Raw genomic sequence first — 19,989 nt, 5'->3', positions numbered from 1 at the left:
TACAATGTTGAATTTTATTGTTATTTGTTATGAACACAAATTGTTATTGCAAAGACTTGTTTTTGCATCATGTAACATTTTGTGTTGATGTTGTGTATATTATTTGTTTTTGCTATTCTATTTATGGCTAGCGTTCCTGTTTTGTAGGAGTTTGTTTGAACATACTCTTGTTTGTAATTAATTTATTATTGTTTAACACTTAAGTAAATGTGTTGGCCGACACTTGTTTGCACTTGCTTGGCCGATAGCCATTTGTAGAGCATTACGACTGTGATGTTTTTAAAAGTGTTTTTCAAAACATTTTAACGGAAAGAGCTGAGCAAGAAAAATAGAACTGCACATTGTATACAATTTTGAATTGGGAGAAACCCTACAACTATGATACCTGTTGTTAGTAAGTATTCCCATGACACAGTTTTTTGCAAACCAAAAATAAAGAGCATTTTCTGTAACCCGGTCCCTTGTAAATCAACAAGTGCGTATTTTTTTGTCTTCTCGGATGGAAGAAAAAGAAAGCTTTCATTTACTCCGTTATTACCAAACTTATAGTTCGTGCCATTGTATAGGTTTAAGAGTAAGATATGTATGCGCTCACCTGACCATAATGCTTGGGGTGACATAAGCTAAAGGGACATAAATAAAGTTAATTGACCTTATGACCACTTCACATGACCATAAGTTTAATTTAAGCTTTGTGCACGCCTCAAGGACCGATGGCAATGCAATAATTTGATGGTAAGGTAACAAAAAGTCAACGGACATAAGGTCAATTGACCTTATTTAGAATGGCCATAAGGTTAATTGAAACTTTGCACAACTATCAAGGACCGATAACAATGTAATGTTTGATGGTGGGGTAAAATATGTAAGTCTAAGAGACATAAAGTCAATCGACTTTATGACCGCTTCAAATGGCCATAAGTTTATTTGAAACTTTGCATACGTATGAAGGACCGATGACAATGCAACAGTTTGATGGTGGGCTAACATAAGCTTAAGAGACATAAAGTCAATTGACCTTATGGCCGCTTCAAAATGGCCATAAGTATAACCGAAACCCTGCATACGTATGAAGGACCGATGACAATGCAATAGCTTGATGGTGGGTCGACAAAAGCTCAAAGGACATAAAGTCAATTGACCTTATGACCACTTAAAATGGCCACAAGTTTAACTGAAACTTTGCAAACGTATCAAGGACCGATTGCAATGAAATAATTTAATTGTGAGGTGACATCAGATCAACGGACATAAGGTCAGTTAACTTTATGATCACTTTAAAATGGTAATTAAAAATTACAATTATTCTAATTGCAACTATTATGAAAATATAGTAAAATGAGAGGCTGCTTACTCTGAATTTCTTTATTCTGTTAATAATTTAAGTTTTATTATAGTTAATTTTATTTATAGTAAATTATTTATGATAAATTATTTCACCTTTTACTAATAAAACACAAAATCTTTGTGTTTGGAAATTATTTTCTAAAATTTAGTTCGGTTAGCCATAAAAGCGTAGTTTTTTTCAAACTATTATTTATTGTAGAGGCTATTCGGCGGCAGCGTTGTACTACCTTGGTACAAAATAATGTAGTAGTGTGTGTAGTAGCTGCATTACTGTTTTTCGCTGATAACTTTTGAACGGGTCGAAAAACTTTACTTCCGTGCTTGGATATAACGCCTGAATGTTGATATAACTACGCGTTTTTGGATTTCTATTTCGATTCTACGACTTTTGTAAAATTATGGATAGGTCCCATATTTTCCCGTATGTATGTATTTCATACTAAATGTGTCCAACAAAACTTACGATCACATCAGCCCATATTTGAAATTCCGACCCTTTTTCAGCTAACTATTTCATCCCTATATCGATCCCGATGGCAGCTACCACGATAATTTTAACACTTCGTCCAGTGTTCAACGCTCATTCCACAATGTTCCACACTGCTTGATATTTCGGTCAGTGTCAAACGGCAGTATGTTAGAAAGAGAAGGAATAAAACACATCTTACATATAAATCTTTACAATGATTCGTGTACCTGAAATAAATTCTGGCAAACTATAACGTTCTCAGCTGATGTTATATTTCTGAAAGAACAACACAGCTTTTAAGGGATACTCCAAACAGTTTTATGGTCTTAATAGATACAAATTCGACACATATATAAATATTTTTATGGTCTTAATAGATACAAATTCGACACATATATAATTGCCTTAAAATCTAAGTTAAGGTTAAGACTAAAAACTCAAATGTGTGACTTTGAAATGATCCCCATAATGGAAATCCCTAACGTTTAGAAATTTATTAATATCAATCGGGCACACAAATGTGGAGGGGGCGTTTCTACAACAAGTTCAATGAATTCTCGAAGAAGAAAGTGAATGCAAGTAAGACGGTAATGCCAGATTTTAGGCTGTATGGTTGCAATATTGTGAATTAGAAGGATCAATTTACAGTTGCCTGTCTTCAGTGAGTTACAGCAAAGCTCAGCTAAGTTCGACCTGGAGACTTTACTTTAAATAAGACGAATTCACAGCGTGAAGGCCTCCTTCTTTTTTAGTGAGTGATGTCGTGCGGGCCTATAAAAACAGGCTCGGAATATTTGATTTCATTCGCACATGGCCCTGTCATCTTAACTGCTGGGCTTTAATTCGCTGAAGGGTATCTGTATAAAGATTATACAGTTCATCGGATAACCCTCCCGAAAAATTTTCTTTAACATATTCCAATTAACTTTACCATCCGCTACATAACTAGTCCAACGTAGCACTTGTTTGTTCATTCTCCTCTCGATTTTTACCTTCAGTTATTTCCCAACAGATGGACAAATTAATGTCTATCAAAAGGGACACAGTCAACTTTTTACATTTCATTATATATTAATTTACACTACAAATTAATCAAATCTTACTGAATGCGTAAACAGTTGTATTTCAGGGCGCAACATACTTTGTTCTGTTCCTTTTTCGGGTGCCTGCTCTTCTCTCTTACTTCGACATTCTGTATATTTTCTCTTCCTTCATCTATCTCTCTGTCCCAATCTCTCGCCCTAGCTCCCTCTCCGACTTTCTCCTTTGAGGCAAAACGGGTGCGAAAAGCATCAGATGGTGGCTGATAAGAATAATGCCCGAAAGTTCTGGAAAAAAATTCAGCGGATCACGGAAGGTTTCAAAAACGGGGCGACCGGGCATCCTGATACCTAACGTACATGGCGTGCTTACATTGTGAAGGAAGAATTTCTCTTCATTGAGCGCAAGAAGAAAAGACAAACGACGTTCCGACACGAAGTTTGAATATTAATATCCTGACTAAAGAAAAACAAGGCACCTATTAATGATGCACTACCCACCTAGCAGTTCAAACACGTTGGCGAAGTGTCGGTGAAAATCGTGCATCAGCTCTTATGCAAAATATGCTCGGATGAGCTAATCTGTGCTCAATCCACAAAAAAGGCAATCCCGTCAACTGCGCTAATTACGCCGAAACCGAAAATTATAACGGGTAGAAAGTTATATTGAGCGTATTGTGTGAAAGACTGAAGCCAAAAGTGAACGAACTAATTGGACCGTAACAGTGCGGCTTCAGAACATTAACATCTACTATCGATACCTTAACTAAACGTCAGATCCTCGAGAATACTTGTAGGAAGGTGTTGCTTGTATGCTGGCGTATCTGAATTTAAGTTCCCTACAAAGCTAATTAGGCTATGCTAAATAACGTTGCATTATACGACCAGTTCCGAAAGGATATGAAAGGATCTCATCATATTATTTGAAAGCAACAAAAGAGAAGATAATGCTGCAAACAGATCAAACCAGTCCTTAAACCGCGATGGTACAGTATATTTTAAGGGCTCCCAATCGCTACCATTTGCTGATGAAGATGATATTATAGGCCTTAGCACACCTTCTCTGGAATGAAATAAAGAGCAAAATGTGGAAAGTCTTGCTGTTATTCAAGAAAAAGTCGGAGCATTTGCACCTTGGTAGCCAAGTCCCTGTACAAGTCGCTCATCATACCTGTCCCAATGTAAAAGAAGAGTTTTCCGCAATATGTATGGCCTAAGGTAAATACTGAAGTAGATATAGTTATGAGCTGTATGGGTTTTACTCAGATATGAAGGTAGTGTACTAAATTAGCGAGGTAGACTCATATTGCATATCAACGAACTGCTAAAAATTCAGTGTTGCAAATCTAGCTCTGGTGAACGCGCTGGAAAAATATTCCACACATTTTGGATTAAAAACATATGTATATTATACATATGGGGTATTCCATCCCATTTCGACCAATCTTGAACCCGACCCCTTTAGAATTGGCTGAAAGTTTTTCTTCTTTTTCTAGCTTACAAAAGACGTTTTTCAGAAGTTTTTCAAATTTTTTCATCCAACTCAAAAAAAGGTATGAATTTAAAAAAAAAAAACGTTTTTGTTTTCAAAATGCTATAACTTTTTCAAAAATTGAGCTTTTTTTAAATTTGTTTTTAAATGTACTTTTCTGAAACAATTCAAAAAAATTTTTAAAGTTTTTTTTGCAATCATCCCCACTAATCCCGGAGTGGGCCGAGAATTTATTTTATTTTTTTCAATTAAATAAAAAAAAAATTCTCGGCCCACTCCGGGATTAGTGGGGATGATTGCAGAATTGATTGAAGTTTTTTATGAGAAAAAAGGGAGAAATTCGAAAAATCTCGAAAAACTGAAAAATTATAAAACAAAAAACTTTAAAATTTTTTTTGAATTTTTTCCGAAAAGTACATTTAAAAACAAATTTAAAAAAAAAAGATCCCAAACGGTCAATTTTTAAAAAAGTTATAGCATTTTGAAAACAAAAACGGTGTTTTTTTTAAAAATTCATAATTTTTTTTGAGTTGGATGAAAAAATTTGAAAAACTTCTGAAAAACGTCTTTCGTAAGCTAGAAAAAGAAGAAAAACTTTCAGCCAATTCTAAAGGGGTCGGGTTCAAAATTGGTCGAAATGGGATGGAAAACCCCATATGTACTTAGCTGTATACAAAAAGAATAGCAACAAAAAGGTAATGCTTAGAGATATATAACAAAACCGTGCAACTGGGGATTCATATAGCTGATTGGATAGAGGCATCTGTATTTATACCAGTATAGCGTATGAGTGCTGAAGATTTCGAGTTCAAAACTCAGCTCTTGGAAAGCTAGCCGGTGAAAAGCTAAATTCAGAAACATGTCTTAGCAACCATCGCCGTATGCAAATTTTGTAGTTTTTCTCTATTATCAGTAAATGACTTTAGCACGTGGATATTACTATGCGTTTTGGAATATTTCTCAGTATTTTTACTACTACATAAATGGGAAGTATATACAGAGTAGAGAAACCACGCTACCTTGATTTCTTCTTTTAAGATTGATGGAAGTCAATTTTAGGAGCGCCAATAGACATTTAGTTTCGGTATGGATATGCGATGATGAATGAGCCCCCATCTCAATCGTCCGCTTCCTTGATTTTGTGCACTATTTTTTGCCTTTAAGGCTTTCCCACCGCGACACCACTCAATCACAAAAGGAACTCAAAAATGCTTTTTCGGGTGAGATTATATCGATATCTTCTAAGCTGTTATGTTTTTAAAATTTTACACTCTTCATGTTTCAAGCTTAAGCAGAACGATAAGGAATACTTTTTTAATTGCTGCTATAGTGTACAAATTTTAGAGCGATCGGCCAAGTAGTTTTAGAGAATATAGGGAAGATACAAACCAACACATATTAAACTTTAAAGATGTTAATTAATTATTTAAATGTATAATACCCCACATCATTTTGATAACTAGTTCTGACCTTATGTACTCACTATACATCATCCTTAATTTCAATTTACTCGCAGAAACCCCACCAGCGAGCGCCAAATTGTTGTGTGCAGTTTGTAAGGACGCATTCTCTAACCCATGGGATTTAATGGTACACGCTCAAGCCGCACACATGGTCAACATTTACGAATTAGGCAACGAGGCTAATAACAATGATTGCAGTGCCGTCGAAAGTACTGATAATATTAGCCCGTTTAATAACGGCAACAACATCAACAATGTAACAACTGCCATCACCCCGGAAACCGCCAGCACAGCAAGTATTATAAGCAACTGCTTAGCTAACAACAACAATAACATGAATGATCTTTCAAACGAAATGCAATTGTCGCCACCATCGTTGTTCAAGATCGAGTTAAATAATAATAACAACAACAGCGTTAACGACAACAAAAATTTCGTCAACAGTAACAACAACAAATATATCAAGAACAATGCTGCTGCTTTAGCTAATGGCAATGAAATGCAAATGTCACCAACAACTGAAACCATGTCTACGCAACCAACACCACCAGCATCAATAGCCAACAAATTAGAGGCTAACAAGAATAACGGCCCAGCTTCCACAATTGTTGTGGCTACAAGCAATGGTCATGTTGGTAGTGATGCTGATGATTGCATGGATGGCAAATTTGGTATATGTAATGGTTTGAATGGCTCAGTTGCTGAAGAGGTAAGTAAGCGTTAGAGCAATGATAACTTGCAATGTTGTGAAAGTATATTTGTATGGGTGTGTGGCTGTGCATGATAGGAAAGTTTTGAATTTTGGTTGCAGTTGCATTTTGCTACAGTGAAAGGGAGTGCATATTTTTTTCTAGTAACAATTTGCAAATGCAACAAATGATTCTGTTTTGTAGCTTGTATTTGTATTTGCTGCTTTTACCAGCATACACATTTAACATACAACTACAAACATATCTGTGGACATGTGATATTTTGACACTATACACCCGCCTTATTAGTAGTTTTTGGTGTATTATGTTGGTGTCTCTCCATTGTCAACATTACTAAGCCATATTAGCTTAGAATGGGTGCTTGTGCTTTTGTATTTGTGCTGGCATTGTTCAGAACTCTTTAAACAGGAAATAAAATTTATCGATTTCTGTCAGTGAAAGTAGACTTGAAACTCACTGACTAAACGTACATGAAAGCGGTGTGCTTTAATAATTCGACAACCAGTAATTACTTCTTAAACTACAAAGCCTAAACGATAAGTTACACTTCAACATTCCATGCTGCACCCTTTGGTTATTTGCTATTTTCAAAACAGTTTTGAGCTGAACTATTTCGAAACGAAGATCTGGTGATAATTTTTAATGAAACATTTCGGAATCACTTCGGGTGTATCTCCAGAATATTTTGAAATTGTTAGGGGATCATTTTTTGGTTGTTTTCGGAGTTATACCAGGAGATTTTTTTAATTGTTCCTGAAACATTTCAAAAATCATTTCGGAATTGAATTTCTGAGCAATTCGGAACTATTTCAACAGCATTTTAAGATTGTTTTCGAGAAAACCAGGACCAATTAAAGAAGATTCACGGATTGTTTGCGGAATCAATTCACAATTGTTATAAGGGATGATTCGAGAATATTTAAGATTCTCTTCAAGACTATTTGAAGACCCTCGGTATTATTTCTTAATAATAATTTTGAGGCATTATCACAACCATACGTGATTGCTTCCGGTGATTATTTGAATTTTTGATTATTTGCTTATTTAACTTATCATATTATAATGATGAGGTATGAAAATAATTGCGGAATAGTCTCAAAGTGGTCCGATTATTCCAGCAAAAAATCTCGAAAGCAATAGCGACAAATGCCGAAACTATTTCCAAATAGTTCCGAGAAAAATTCTTGAGTAATGCTTCGAATGTACTTGAAATAATAAATGGATCCCGAAAAATCGCAGAAATAAATCCATGCAGAGATTAATTTCGAAGCTGTCCGTAATTGATCCCGAAATGATCGCTATTAGGTCCTAACTTAACACCAAATTTCTTTTGATACTTCGCCGCAGTAAAACAGACGAACTTTTTTCCAGAGTAATCATTTATTACGAAAAAAATTGTTCTGATTTTTTTATTTTTTGACCTGAAAAATTATAATTTATTTTTGGCTTTTCAATAAAAGTCATAACCCTTATGATCCCTGCTCTCAGCTTTTCCGGTCTACTGCGTTGGTTGGTTGGTTTCTCTGCTGCCCGGGCTATAAATGACCAAAGAGCAAGAGCACAGGGGGGAGGGGGTGCCATATTGATACTCTACTTTATATTGGAAAAATTTATTTCGGTCGACTAGGCTGCTGATATCCTTTTCAATTTCCTTAAATTTCAAGAGTTTCTAGCTTGCTAGAATTTGACATCAAATGTGCGATAGTGCTCAGCTCTCAGTTCGTACATGACTCTATCTTTGTATCCCTTTTTGACGCAAATCGTTCACATCCTGCTGATTTGGATACTCTTACTGTCAACCTTCAGCGTTCTGTTTTCTTAACTATTTTAGAAGGTCCTATCTTCCGATATCGGAAATCAGTTTATTTATAAATTGGTCTTTGACTGACTTTCAGGGAGTACTACGACAGTAGTCCACATACGACCTCTTTACCCAGTACTTCCGCTTTGGATATTAACCGGGTCAGATTCAAGGTTGGAAAGTGAGATCTTATGCTGCTAAAAGAAGACACTTGTTTCCATATCTCAGTTTATTATAGACACGCCGATAAAGTGCGAAATTTGCCCCTCTTCTGCCTACCTCGCGTCCCCACCAATTTCTTTTTGACGTAAACCTCACCTTATAACTCTTGTAAAAACTCCTCGAGATTGTGTCTGTTTTCGGGAACTTATCAGCTATACTACGAGGTCTTACCATCGAAAATCTGCAGTTTCTTATGAATGAGGGTAATGGAGCGATAGCAACGTCGTTTGCATATGTGATGACTTTCACTCCATTTAGATTGATCTCAAGTAGAATCGCATTCAGTTGGTATTCCTGTGATAGCAGTCAACTGACAAAGGTCAGTTTTGTTTGAAATGTGTTTTGTGTAGGCATGTTGTATGAGAGAAAGCTTGGGTTCAGTTAAAACCGCTCTCATGTTGGTGTCTAAAAGCCTGTCACCGACTTTCATCACATAGGTGGGGTAACACATGTGGGCCTGTTGGTTCTAGCGTTCTTCCGAGATTTGTTGTCGAATAGTTAGTGGGTAGTTATAGATGAGTCATCAGTTCACTGTTGTTGGATAATGGGCGTGTGAGCCTCATCGACGAGTTATCAATTTGTTACTTATTATTTGCTTTTTTATTATTAAAAAATCCAATTTTACTAAAAATTTTAATGTAATAAAATTTGTTTATCTTATTTTACTTAATATAGAGCATTCACCACGAAGGTTTGCCATTAGAAGCCTCCAACGCCATTTTATCACAAGGTGCAAATCACAGAGACTATGTCAAAATTTCGAATGGTTCCCTGTCATCGCGTGATAGTTCACCAGCGGAGTAGAATGAGCACGATCTGGAACAACAATCAAATCCAAATATCCACCACCCGCCAGCAATGTGCATGCATTGAGTATTGTAAGTGCAAAATAAAACAAAACATATTTACAAAATTCAAATACGAGAGTATAATAGCGTAAATGCAAAAAAAGGATATGCCATTGTTATTGAAAGGGTTTAAAAAGCAACAAGGAAAAATATATATGTATTAAGTATTCAAAAAATTGTTTTGCCATAAATTATGTTAACAGCGAAAGGCACTAATTGCTGGCGAAAAGCGCAAAAGTATTCAAACATCACACACACACATATGCACGCTTTAGCGCAAAATGCGAAAAAGTAATGCAAATAAAAAAATGCTTGCGTATTGGTATTTACATACAAACAAATATAAATAATGCGACACATGGGCTCAGCCACAAGTTCAGCGTGATCAATTACGCAAACAATTGAAATTGAAAACAAAATATTGACAATTATTCATTTATTTATGTATTTGTTTTTTCTATATGTATGTATATAAGAATATATTTTATTTAATTTTTTGTTTAACCCTTTACTTCCTTTTGTGCTGGTTTTTTGCCACAGCAACAAGAACACACCATTAATAACAAACATAAATTGCAACAGAAGGAGTCCACCAACTCTGGTACAACAACCAGCTTTATGTCCAGCCCTTTGGCTTTAAGTTTCAAAAATGACGTTGCCAATAGAGCAGCTGCCGCGTTGGTGTCACAGTAAATCGCCATAATATATATGAATACAATTTTTTTTTGGTTTTTACTTTTCAAAAAAATCAGCAGTTTACGGCACTAGTTCGACTTCACACAAAAGCAAACACAAATAAACAAAAGTCAAACTACATATAACAAATCATACGCAACGACTGTATGGAGTACACGGCGTATGAGTAACAAAAAGTGATAGAACATTAGGGTGCTTCATATTTATGCAATATTTTTTTCACCACGTTAACAGTCACATTATGTGATACGGTGAATTGCAAACGTTTTATTCTCTGCATACTTATTTGGCGGCCGCCAAGGTGAGATGGTAGCGTGCTCCGCCTACCACACAGGAGATCCTGGGTTTACGCCCCGTACAAAGCAACCACAAAGTTTTAGAAACAAGTTTTTCCAATTAGAAGACAAATTTTCAAAGCGGGGTCGCCCTTCGGCAGTGTTTGGCAAGCACTCCGAGCGTGTTTCTCTCACGAAAAGCTTCTCAGGGATAACTTATTTGCCTTGCCGATGCCGTTCGTAGTCGGCATTAAATAAGTTGGTCCCGTTCCGCCAAATTGTAGGAAAAACTAAAAATCGCACGACAAAAATTGGATTAAATCTCATGGGAGGTTGTCGCGACTTGCATGTATTTATTCTAGAGGGGGACGCATGTTTTCAATGTCTCTGCGGTTTTCTTCAATGAGTGATATAAAAATACTCAGGGAAGAACTGTTGATAAACGCTTTTGATTTCAGACTTGCCATTATACACTAAAGCGGGTATATCCCGACATACCTTCAGTTTTAAGTCATGTAAATCATTTTACAAAATCAATTTTAAGAGTCCTTTCCTGGTGTAAACTTACAGATTAAACCCTCCGATAAAAATATATTTTTATGACGACAATTTTATTTTCGATAGGGCAGAACAATTTTATAGTTCATTTAAGCAAGATGGGTCTTAGGTTAAAATCTATATTATTCTTTTTTTATAAAGCCGAAAAAGCGATCACTTGTTATTTTAGAATACCGAAATTTATATTCTGGAAAAGAGTAAACTTAAATGAATAAAAAGTTTTCATTGGTTAAATTTCGTATTTTCTAAAATAAAAATATTGCTTGAAAATAAGACACCCTAATGGAATATACGGTGTGGACTTGAGCTGCTTAAATAGCGTATGTGCACTCTGTAGGTAGTACCCATAGACTTCCATATATGCTTATGCACTTATGTAACCAACGCTTATTTCAAATATATTATACATATTTTATTATTAACCCAAGTTCGGCCAACGATTTTTACACCTATTTTTGGCCGACGTAACCACCCCGGTGACTGCCAGAAAAAGAATAAAAGTGTTCAACCCGTTACAGTTGTCTATGACTAAAATTATAAAAGATTATGTTGTATTTTTTCTTCTTAAAATTCATTGAGTTTGGATGTTACGGAAAATGAGTTAATAAAATTTATTAAAAATGTGTTTTTTGAGGGGAGAATATGAAAAAGTCACCCCGGGTGACTCGACGGCCGAACTAGGGTTAGTTGGTGGTTTCCTATGATTAATAACAAAAATCGAACAAAAAGCTTCACTTCAATATATAGAGCATCCGTTTTTTCCATTGTTAAAAAATGTAAAAGAAAATTATTTTGTTGAATGGTTTTCTATTATTCATTGTTTAATTTCCTTTATTTATTCAGTTTCAATAAATGCATAAATTATTTGAAGTTAGTTGCAGTCATTTTGCTTATATAATTAGGTTCAATTAATTTATGTTTTTTTTTTGTTTTTGTATATTTAGGGATGTCATTTATAAGAAACTTTCTTATTCATTCGCATAAAATCAATTTAGTGCTTATTTGTAGTGTCACCAAAAAAAACTAATTTTTATATTTAGATTAGGTGTCCGCCGTAAGTTAGAAGATAGTTGCATTAAATATGCAGGATATAAACATACATATCATTTTAAATTAGTTAAACGATTTATATAAATATACGAAAAAAACAAATATTAATTTTTAAAAATATATGCATATATCTGAAACTTTAACCGAAAATATGTCTTAAATAAATTTGTAAAATTAATTTAGGCCAAAGCCCGTAAAGTGTAATCCATGAATAAGTATAACCGTGTAAATCATTAATGAAAAAAAAAAAACACGTTTTATGGGGTATATTGTAAGTTGTGGGCCCAGTGAAAAATACAAAACGTGCATACTCTGAAATGCGAATACATCGACAGAATTTGAAATTTCACACCGAAAACCATTTTTCGCAAGTAACTACTCAAACCATTGTGTATAAAACAATTGTGATATCTTAATAATATTTTAATAGTATTTTCAGTATGACGTTGCACACGGTCGGCTATCTGCGGCGAGTGATAGCAAGAGATACAGGATGAGAGCACGATAGTCATTTAAAAAATCAGGTGATTCATTGTATTTGTAATTTTGACGTCTATGCTGAAGATATCACACTTTTCTTATCTGCAATGATTCAAACGTTTAGTTTTTTCTCTAATTTTACATTTTGGTAAAGTTTTGATCAATTTTTCCATGTACCATCTCATGATGTCCCGAGCATCTATACGGAAGTTCATAAATAAGTCAATGCTGTAGTAGGTAAAGGAACTTAGCGTAACCCAAATTTATTTCAAAGTGTATGTACAACACAAGCCGGCTGCGTCTTAATTCCCATAATACATAAAAATCCTGACGTTATATGAATATTATTTTTAAATTTTCCTTAATTTCAACCGTTCGGTGGAAGTTCTTCCATTGCAAAAAAATGTGTCTGGGTTGCGACTTTTCGAGTTTCCTTTTTAAGTATATGTGACCCGGTCTATGAAAAGGTGGCTTATGACTCAAAAAAGAAATTGCGAGAAACAGCTGTTAAAGATAAACAATGCATTTATTCAGTTTCTGAGTAGTAGTAGTTTGTTTTGAGTCATAAGCCACGTTTTCATAGACCGGGTCACATGTTCACTTATCTATATTTTTAACTTATTTTTTTTTTTTTTGAATATCAGGGTTGAGCGATGACATGATAATATTAGGATAATCTCTTGAGTAGATATTTAGAGGTGCGTATTACCAGTTTTGAATTTTATTTATTTATTTTTTCCAAAGCCTAACCAGCTACGGAAAATTCTACTTTTCCCAAATATTTGCCAGTTCAAAAAAGCCGATTTTTTTCAAAACCTTAATTGTTCACAAAAAATTACTATTCCAAAAATTAACCAGTTCAGAAAAAGTTGAAACTTTGAATTCGAGCTTTTACAAAAATTTTCCTGTTTTAAAAAAGTATATTTTTACCAATCCTGAAAAAGTAAATGTTTTCCAAAAATTCACCAGTTTTGAAAAAGTTTTTTTAAGGTTCAGTAGTCTTGAAAAACTCGAGTTTTCAAAAAAAGCAACCGGCTCCAAAAACTTTTCAGGTTTCCAAAAAGTAACGAGCTCCAAAAACTGTTCAGGTTTCCAAAAAGTAACCGGTTCCAAAAACTCATCAGGTTTCCAAAAAGTAACTGGTTAGAAATAGTAATCGCTTCCAACTAAATAGCTGGTTTTAAAAAGTAACCGCTTATAAAAAAGTAATCGGTTTAAAAAACGGTTATAAAACGGTAGCCGGGTCTAAAAAAGTAACGGGTTTTAAAAAAGTAAACGGTTATAAAAAAGTAACCGGTTTAAAAAAAGTAACCGGTTATAAAAATGTAACCGGTTTTAAAAAGTAACGAGTTATAAAAAAGTGAACGGTTTTAAAAAAGGAATAGATTTAAAAAGTAACCGTTTTAAAAAAGTTACCGATAAATAGCATTCAATTGCCCCTAACATCACTGTTAAATTTAAGAAAAATCGACTGAAAGTTTATTAAGATATTTAGGAAAAACTTATTTTTTTTTTTAAATGTTTGACACCTTGTAACTTGAAAATTAAGCGTTTCTGGATTGACCCTTATTTGCACCATGATAAAAAAAAGAAGGTAGTTCCACTCAAAATTCTTTGACGTATTTGGTGATTTTTGAAGTTTCATAATGTTTGTTGTTTTGCCAGAAGCGTTGCCATACCGTTACTGTTTAAGGCGGAATTGTGGTTTTTCGGGTTGGAAATTTCCTTTAGGATGAAAACGCAATGGTTACCTGAGACAATGATAATATGCTTTAGCACGATTTATGTGAATTCATATCGATTGCGAATACAGTAAAATATACCATTTTATTGAAAAATAGAGGATAATCACTCATACATTGGTTAATGACTCATATCTTTATGGCAGCTTGACCCCTAGACAGAAAAAAAAATACAAGAAAAATCCTGTTGTTCTAGCATGGCCCTATTATCTTGTCCCTACAGTGGATATTTATCAAGGCATATTGAGAAAACGTATACATCCAATGTCTACACATCTATGTCAATGCTAAAAGGGCACAGAATGTGCATAGGCGGGCTGCTACAAGGTGACTCCTACTACAACCGGCAAGAACACTCTCATAACTAGTGGCTAACCTACAGAGCTACAGGCTAATGTTCTCCCTAAAAAGTGTTTTAACAATTCCCCTCTAACGCGCAACGCTTGAATTATACAATAATAAAAAAAATAAAAAATGTGGACTTGTAGCCCATTTATCAAGAAGTTGGGGTGTCGGTTTATAAGGACCTCCTTTGAGCAAGCAATTGACAAACGTGTCTGTTTTGTCAAAATGTTCTGAGCAAACGTACGGACACTTAAGAAGGCTATATTCTCTTGCTTTGCATACTTCGATCCATGTTTCTTCTACCAAAACAATTTTCGGGAGCTCGAAAAACTTATTAAAAACTTTTTCAAGGCCAATATTTCGTATTTAAATATTTCCAAGGCATGGAGCTGGTTTTTTTTCTTTTTTATTTAAAATAACTACGGAAGTAATTTAGTCGTATTCCTTAATATGAAATCCATCAAAATTAGAAAAATTCGTAACGCTTTTCAATCTGGTAGCTTGTTTCTGGTGAAATTGTCATTATCCCCGCAAAAGTCAAGTGGCTAAGGTCATCATTTGACTTATCATCTTGGAATTACTTAAAGAATCGCCTCCTGGGGATTGGCCAATTACTGAAATAACACCCTGTTAATCCATATTTAGACCAATTGATTAATCAAAAATATTCATATTATTTTAATTTTTGCAGGGGACCAATAGTGACTTTTAATTTTCTATAAAAATCGTATGGGTAATATTCGAGTTTTTATAATAGGCTCTAACACTTAGTACCTAGCTACGCATATTCTTATAGGAAATTGAAGGGTCTGCAAAAAAATTCCGACAAGATTTTTTGCTAACTTGGCTTATTTAGTAGTTATTCGGCTTTAAAGCTCAACTTCGAATTGTAAACAACCCCTCATATGATTTTTATGGAAAAACTTTAGTTGCAATGAAGCAATGTCTCGAATGGTTCGATCTATAAAAATGCTATTCTTGAAACTTTTATTAAAGGCCATAACTAGTAGTTTAGTTCTTTTATGAAATTCAAAAAATCTTTGAACGCCATCTCCACATTTTGATTGTGTGTTGGAAATTCATAGATGCCATATGCAGAATATACTTAGTAAGGCCTACAACATTTGTGAACCTAAAAATAAGCGTATTAATTTTTTTTCCACACATGCCAGTTAATGCAATTTAAAAAATGCAGAAATAATGAGTTAAATTATAACATAAATAAAATTTAATTTATAAAAATTTTTATTTCATTATCAAAATATTTTAGCTATACATATAAGCAAAACATACTTTTTTTTAAATATAGTCCTAAAAATTGTATGTTTTCAAAAAATTTTATTTATTTCAATGTATGCAGTGGAAAATATAATCAAACAAACCGGTAAAATGAGCTTTGTGAATTCAGTAATAGTTAATAACTTATAAGATTTTAGTGTATTACATATATATGTATGTAAGTAAGTAAAAAAATGTATAAGTTAACAGAAATGTCAAAATATATATGTTAGAATTTATGTGTGCATATATACAAACAGTATATTAATAAAAATAATATATATGTATAATATAATATGTATGTATAATGATTATGGAGTAATGAGAATATTCTGAGAACGCGTAGATAGTAAATAATAACAAATAAATTATAATAAAAAGCGGGTGTATTGTTTAAATATATACATATATAGTACATACATATATACACATATAAAGAGTTGTAACATCTGTAAGTGCATGAAAATAATTTAGGATCCGATTTTATACATTGTGCCTATTTAATTCAACTCAATGTTATTTGGATATTTTATCATAAAAGGGCAGTTACCAATATTTTTTAAATTTTTTTTTAATAAAAATAACAATGACAAAAATGAGAACAATTGAACAGATCATTATACAAACAGATTCAGGCATACACGACCAAAAGATTCGACGACTAGAATCGAACTTAAACTAGGGGAGGATGCATTTTTAATAGTGAAATGAAAACAAGTTATTCAAGAAGAACACTTATCAGGCCGAAATAACTACAACATCAGCCACTGTGTGTTATGTTTTCACTAAAGGATTTTTTTCGCCGAAAGCGGTGCTGCCATTTACCGCCAGCGGTTGTGTAAGATATCAAAAATGTTGCATTGTAAAAGTAATTATAAGTCTTATAAATATTGCGGATGTCATTCTTCAACGTCTTTTTCCACAGCTATACTCATAGCATACACATCGCCAAATATTTGAAAGTCTTCCTAAGTATCATAGTTGAAGCAAGCACCGGACGCGAGCACACTGCTAACTGCTATCGCTGATGAGGCCTAGTCTATAATCATGTGACGACAGAAGGCAATATCTAGTCAGAGTCCCTATCATAAGACTTTAGTCCCCTATTTTAAGAGAAAATAGTAACTTATCTCTCTAAGGTCCTGAGAGCCTAGTTCAACGCCTGTCCCGCTTGCTCGATTATCTAAAAATCTTTTCCTTCTGCGGCGGCCGCCGTGGTGTGATGTAAGCGTACTCCGCCTAGCACACCAAAGATCCTGAGTTCACGCCCGGGAAAACAAAAATTTAGAAACAAGTTTAGTCAATTAGAAGAAAAATTTTCTAAGCGCGGTCGCCAATCCACAATGTTTGGCAAGCACTCCGAGTGTAGTTGTGTCATGAAAAGCTCTAAGTGAAAACTCATCTGCCTTGCAGATTCCGTTGGATTCGGCATGATTACCTTGTTGTTGTTGTTGTAGCGATTAGGTTACTCCACGAAGGCTTAGGGGAGTGTTATCGATGTGATGGTCCTTTGTCGGATACAGATCCGATACGCTCCGGTAACACAGCACCATTAAGGTGCTGGCCCGACCATCTCGGGAACGATTTATATGGCCACATTAAACCTTCAGGCCATCCCTCCCTCCCCACACCCAAGTTCCATGGGGAGCTTGGGGTCGCCAGAGCCTCGTCTGTTAGTGAAACGGGATTCGCCGCTCGAAGGTGAGGTTGACAATTGGGTTGGAGAAGCTATATATTGCGCTACACAACCCCTAATGTTTCTACCTACTTTGGCTACGGCTCCCACTTTGGCCTGAAATATTCTACAACCGCAGACCCTGCCACGCCCATTAACGTTGGACGCCAGGAGTTTAAGTGTATAGCCTCCTCTGCCATTTCACACCCCTGTCGCGAAACTTTCACCGCTATCTCAGCTCTTGGATCCCGATCGAAGGGCAACTACGAAATTCAGTAGTCTGTTCTCCCCATGTTTGGTGACGCATACTTCTATGACCGCATTGAATCTCGCTGCATATGTTAACACTATGCTTCTTCTAAGGGTGGATGTGTAATTTTCGAGCAATTCAACATGCAGCCGTTCCAACTAGCGTACTGGACGTACTTCGATAAAATTAAGACCATTCATAAGAGCCCATTTGGAGATACTTTCAAAAGCCCGGGCAATGTCATGGCATTCTGAAAACAAATTCGATCCCAAGTTGCTTTAGTAGTAGTGATCATCTGAATGCAACTTTTATCATTGGACATCTCTAGTTGGTAATTTACCACTTAGTATAAATGGGTTGAACTATTTGAACCGAACCAGTTCGGCAATTCACAGGTACCTGGGAACCAGTTCATGAATCGGTTCAAATTTTGCCAAAATTGTTCGAATCACTGAACCAAACCGCTTCGATTTTTTAGGCGGTTTTCAAGCCTGTCGGGAAGTGTTCAAAGTTTGCAATAAAGCGGTGCGGCTCACAAAAGTGAGTATCCTGGCCGCTCTTTAGCGTTCGTTATATAGCGGCACCGCTTTTGGAGAAAATCAAGCCTTACGGCAGCAAAAATAGTCCAAAACTTGTGTGAAAACTGCCCATCTAAGATTTCATTAAAGAACAGTTTTTTTTTTTTATTATGGGTTAGAACGGAAAATTGTTCATGATCTTTAAAAGAGGCGTGGAAAAATCAATAGTGTCATAAAAATGTTTGTTTACTATACATTCATTTTCGTTTTAACTTGAGTTTTATTTTAAGGTTAATAATTTATGATGTACTTAAGTATAATGGAATTCCTAGTCTCTTAAACACCAAAAACTTGAGAAGAAGAAGAAAGAAGTTTTATTCATTTTAATTCTAATAATAAATTGTCTATGTAAACTTGCTTAAATTTTAGTAAATTACCAGTAGTTAAAGCAAAGTGTTTCAAAAAAGTATATATATTTCAAAGTCCTCCAAAAGAATTATATAAATATATATTTAAAAAGTGTAAAAAAATAAAACAAAAATAAAAAAAAAAATTAAGCCTATCTAACCAAAATTATATCTTGTTGTTACTAAAAGGAACATATTTTGGGTAAGTATTGTCGAAAAAATATAAATATATATACCCAGCTGTATTTTTACCGGATAACGCTATTTGTAATGGTGATTTTTGATGCAGCATCGTGCGCCGACAGATGAGTAGTGGAGAGTGACAAATAGCGCATCACCAGCGATATCTAAGATAAATAAGTAGCCAACTTCCAACTCTGATTGCACGAAAAGCATAAGAGGAAGAATTGGACATGTGTTTTGGCTATGAGTGCTTTCATAATTTATAAGTGCAATAATTTCTCCCACTCGTTGGTACTTTTCTAAGATTTTTCACATTTGAAAACTGCATTTTAACAAAATATGTTAGCAAGAATTTTTCTAATGAATGGTATTGTTTATAATAGTGTTTCGAGAAATGTTGCATGTGAATATGCAAGCCGAAATAAGTAACAACTACTAAGCCTTAAGTTCTTTTATACTTACAAACGCAACAAATTGCGCGATTGTGCTGGGTGTTCGCTTTTGCATCAAAACTCATGAACAGCGGTGGGCACCACTACATTTACACGGTTACCAAATTGAGAATGTCATAGTATACACCAGTGGTCACCTAAACTGAAACTGTGGATGTGTTAGTAAGAGTAAAATCATTATGCTGGTGGCTGTTTAGTAGTTGAAAAAAAGCAATGATGTAGGAAATATGAATGCATGTTTGCAAAAAAAAAAAACAAAAAATGTAAGGCCCGATAACCTCCGAAGAGATCTAAGGCCGAGCTTCTCTTCCAATTTGCGTCGTGCTCCTCTTGATTTTCCCCACAGATTGGCCGGACGGGTCCTACATGTTTTATGCCGACTCCGAACGGCATCTGCAAGACAGATGATTTTTCACTGAGAGCTTTTCATGGCAGAAATACACCCGGAGCGCTAGCCAAACACTGCCGAGGGGCGACCCCGTTAAGAAAAATTTTCTTCTAATTGAAAAACCTTATTTCTAAAATTTTGATGTTGCTTTGCCCGGGGTGCGAACCCAGCATACGGTGTGATAGGCGGAGCACGCTACCATCACACCACGGTGGCCGCCGCATGTTTGCAAACACTCAATAAATAATAGGTACGCAAATTGCCATATAAATACTATTTTGTTAAAATTAAACAAGTTAT

The 19,989-nt window shown here is 34.8% G+C and overlaps 1 protein-coding gene across 1 annotated transcript in view; it reads left to right on the top strand.

Moving 5' to 3' along the window:
* LOC137233827 (transcription factor mef2A) overlaps nt 1–15,926 on the top strand; it is an 84,805-nt gene extending 68,879 nt beyond the window's left edge. The window contains exons 6-7 of the mRNA XM_067757286.1: nt 5,865–6,520; nt 9,220–15,926. Coding sequence (XP_067613387.1) covers nt 5,865–6,520; nt 9,220–9,348 — 785 coding nt within the window. The 3' untranslated portion in view covers nt 9,349–15,926. The remainder of the gene's footprint in view (nt 1–5,864; nt 6,521–9,219) is intronic.
* The last annotated feature ends 4,063 nt before the right edge of the window (nt 15,927–19,989 follow it).

The sequence above is a fragment of the Eurosta solidaginis genome, chromosome 5 (genome assembly GCF_040869045.1).
Source record: "Eurosta solidaginis isolate ZX-2024a chromosome 5, ASM4086904v1, whole genome shotgun sequence".
Taxonomy (NCBI): domain Eukaryota; kingdom Metazoa; phylum Arthropoda; class Insecta; order Diptera; family Tephritidae; genus Eurosta; species Eurosta solidaginis.
This window is presented reverse-complemented; position numbering and strand designations above follow the sequence as displayed.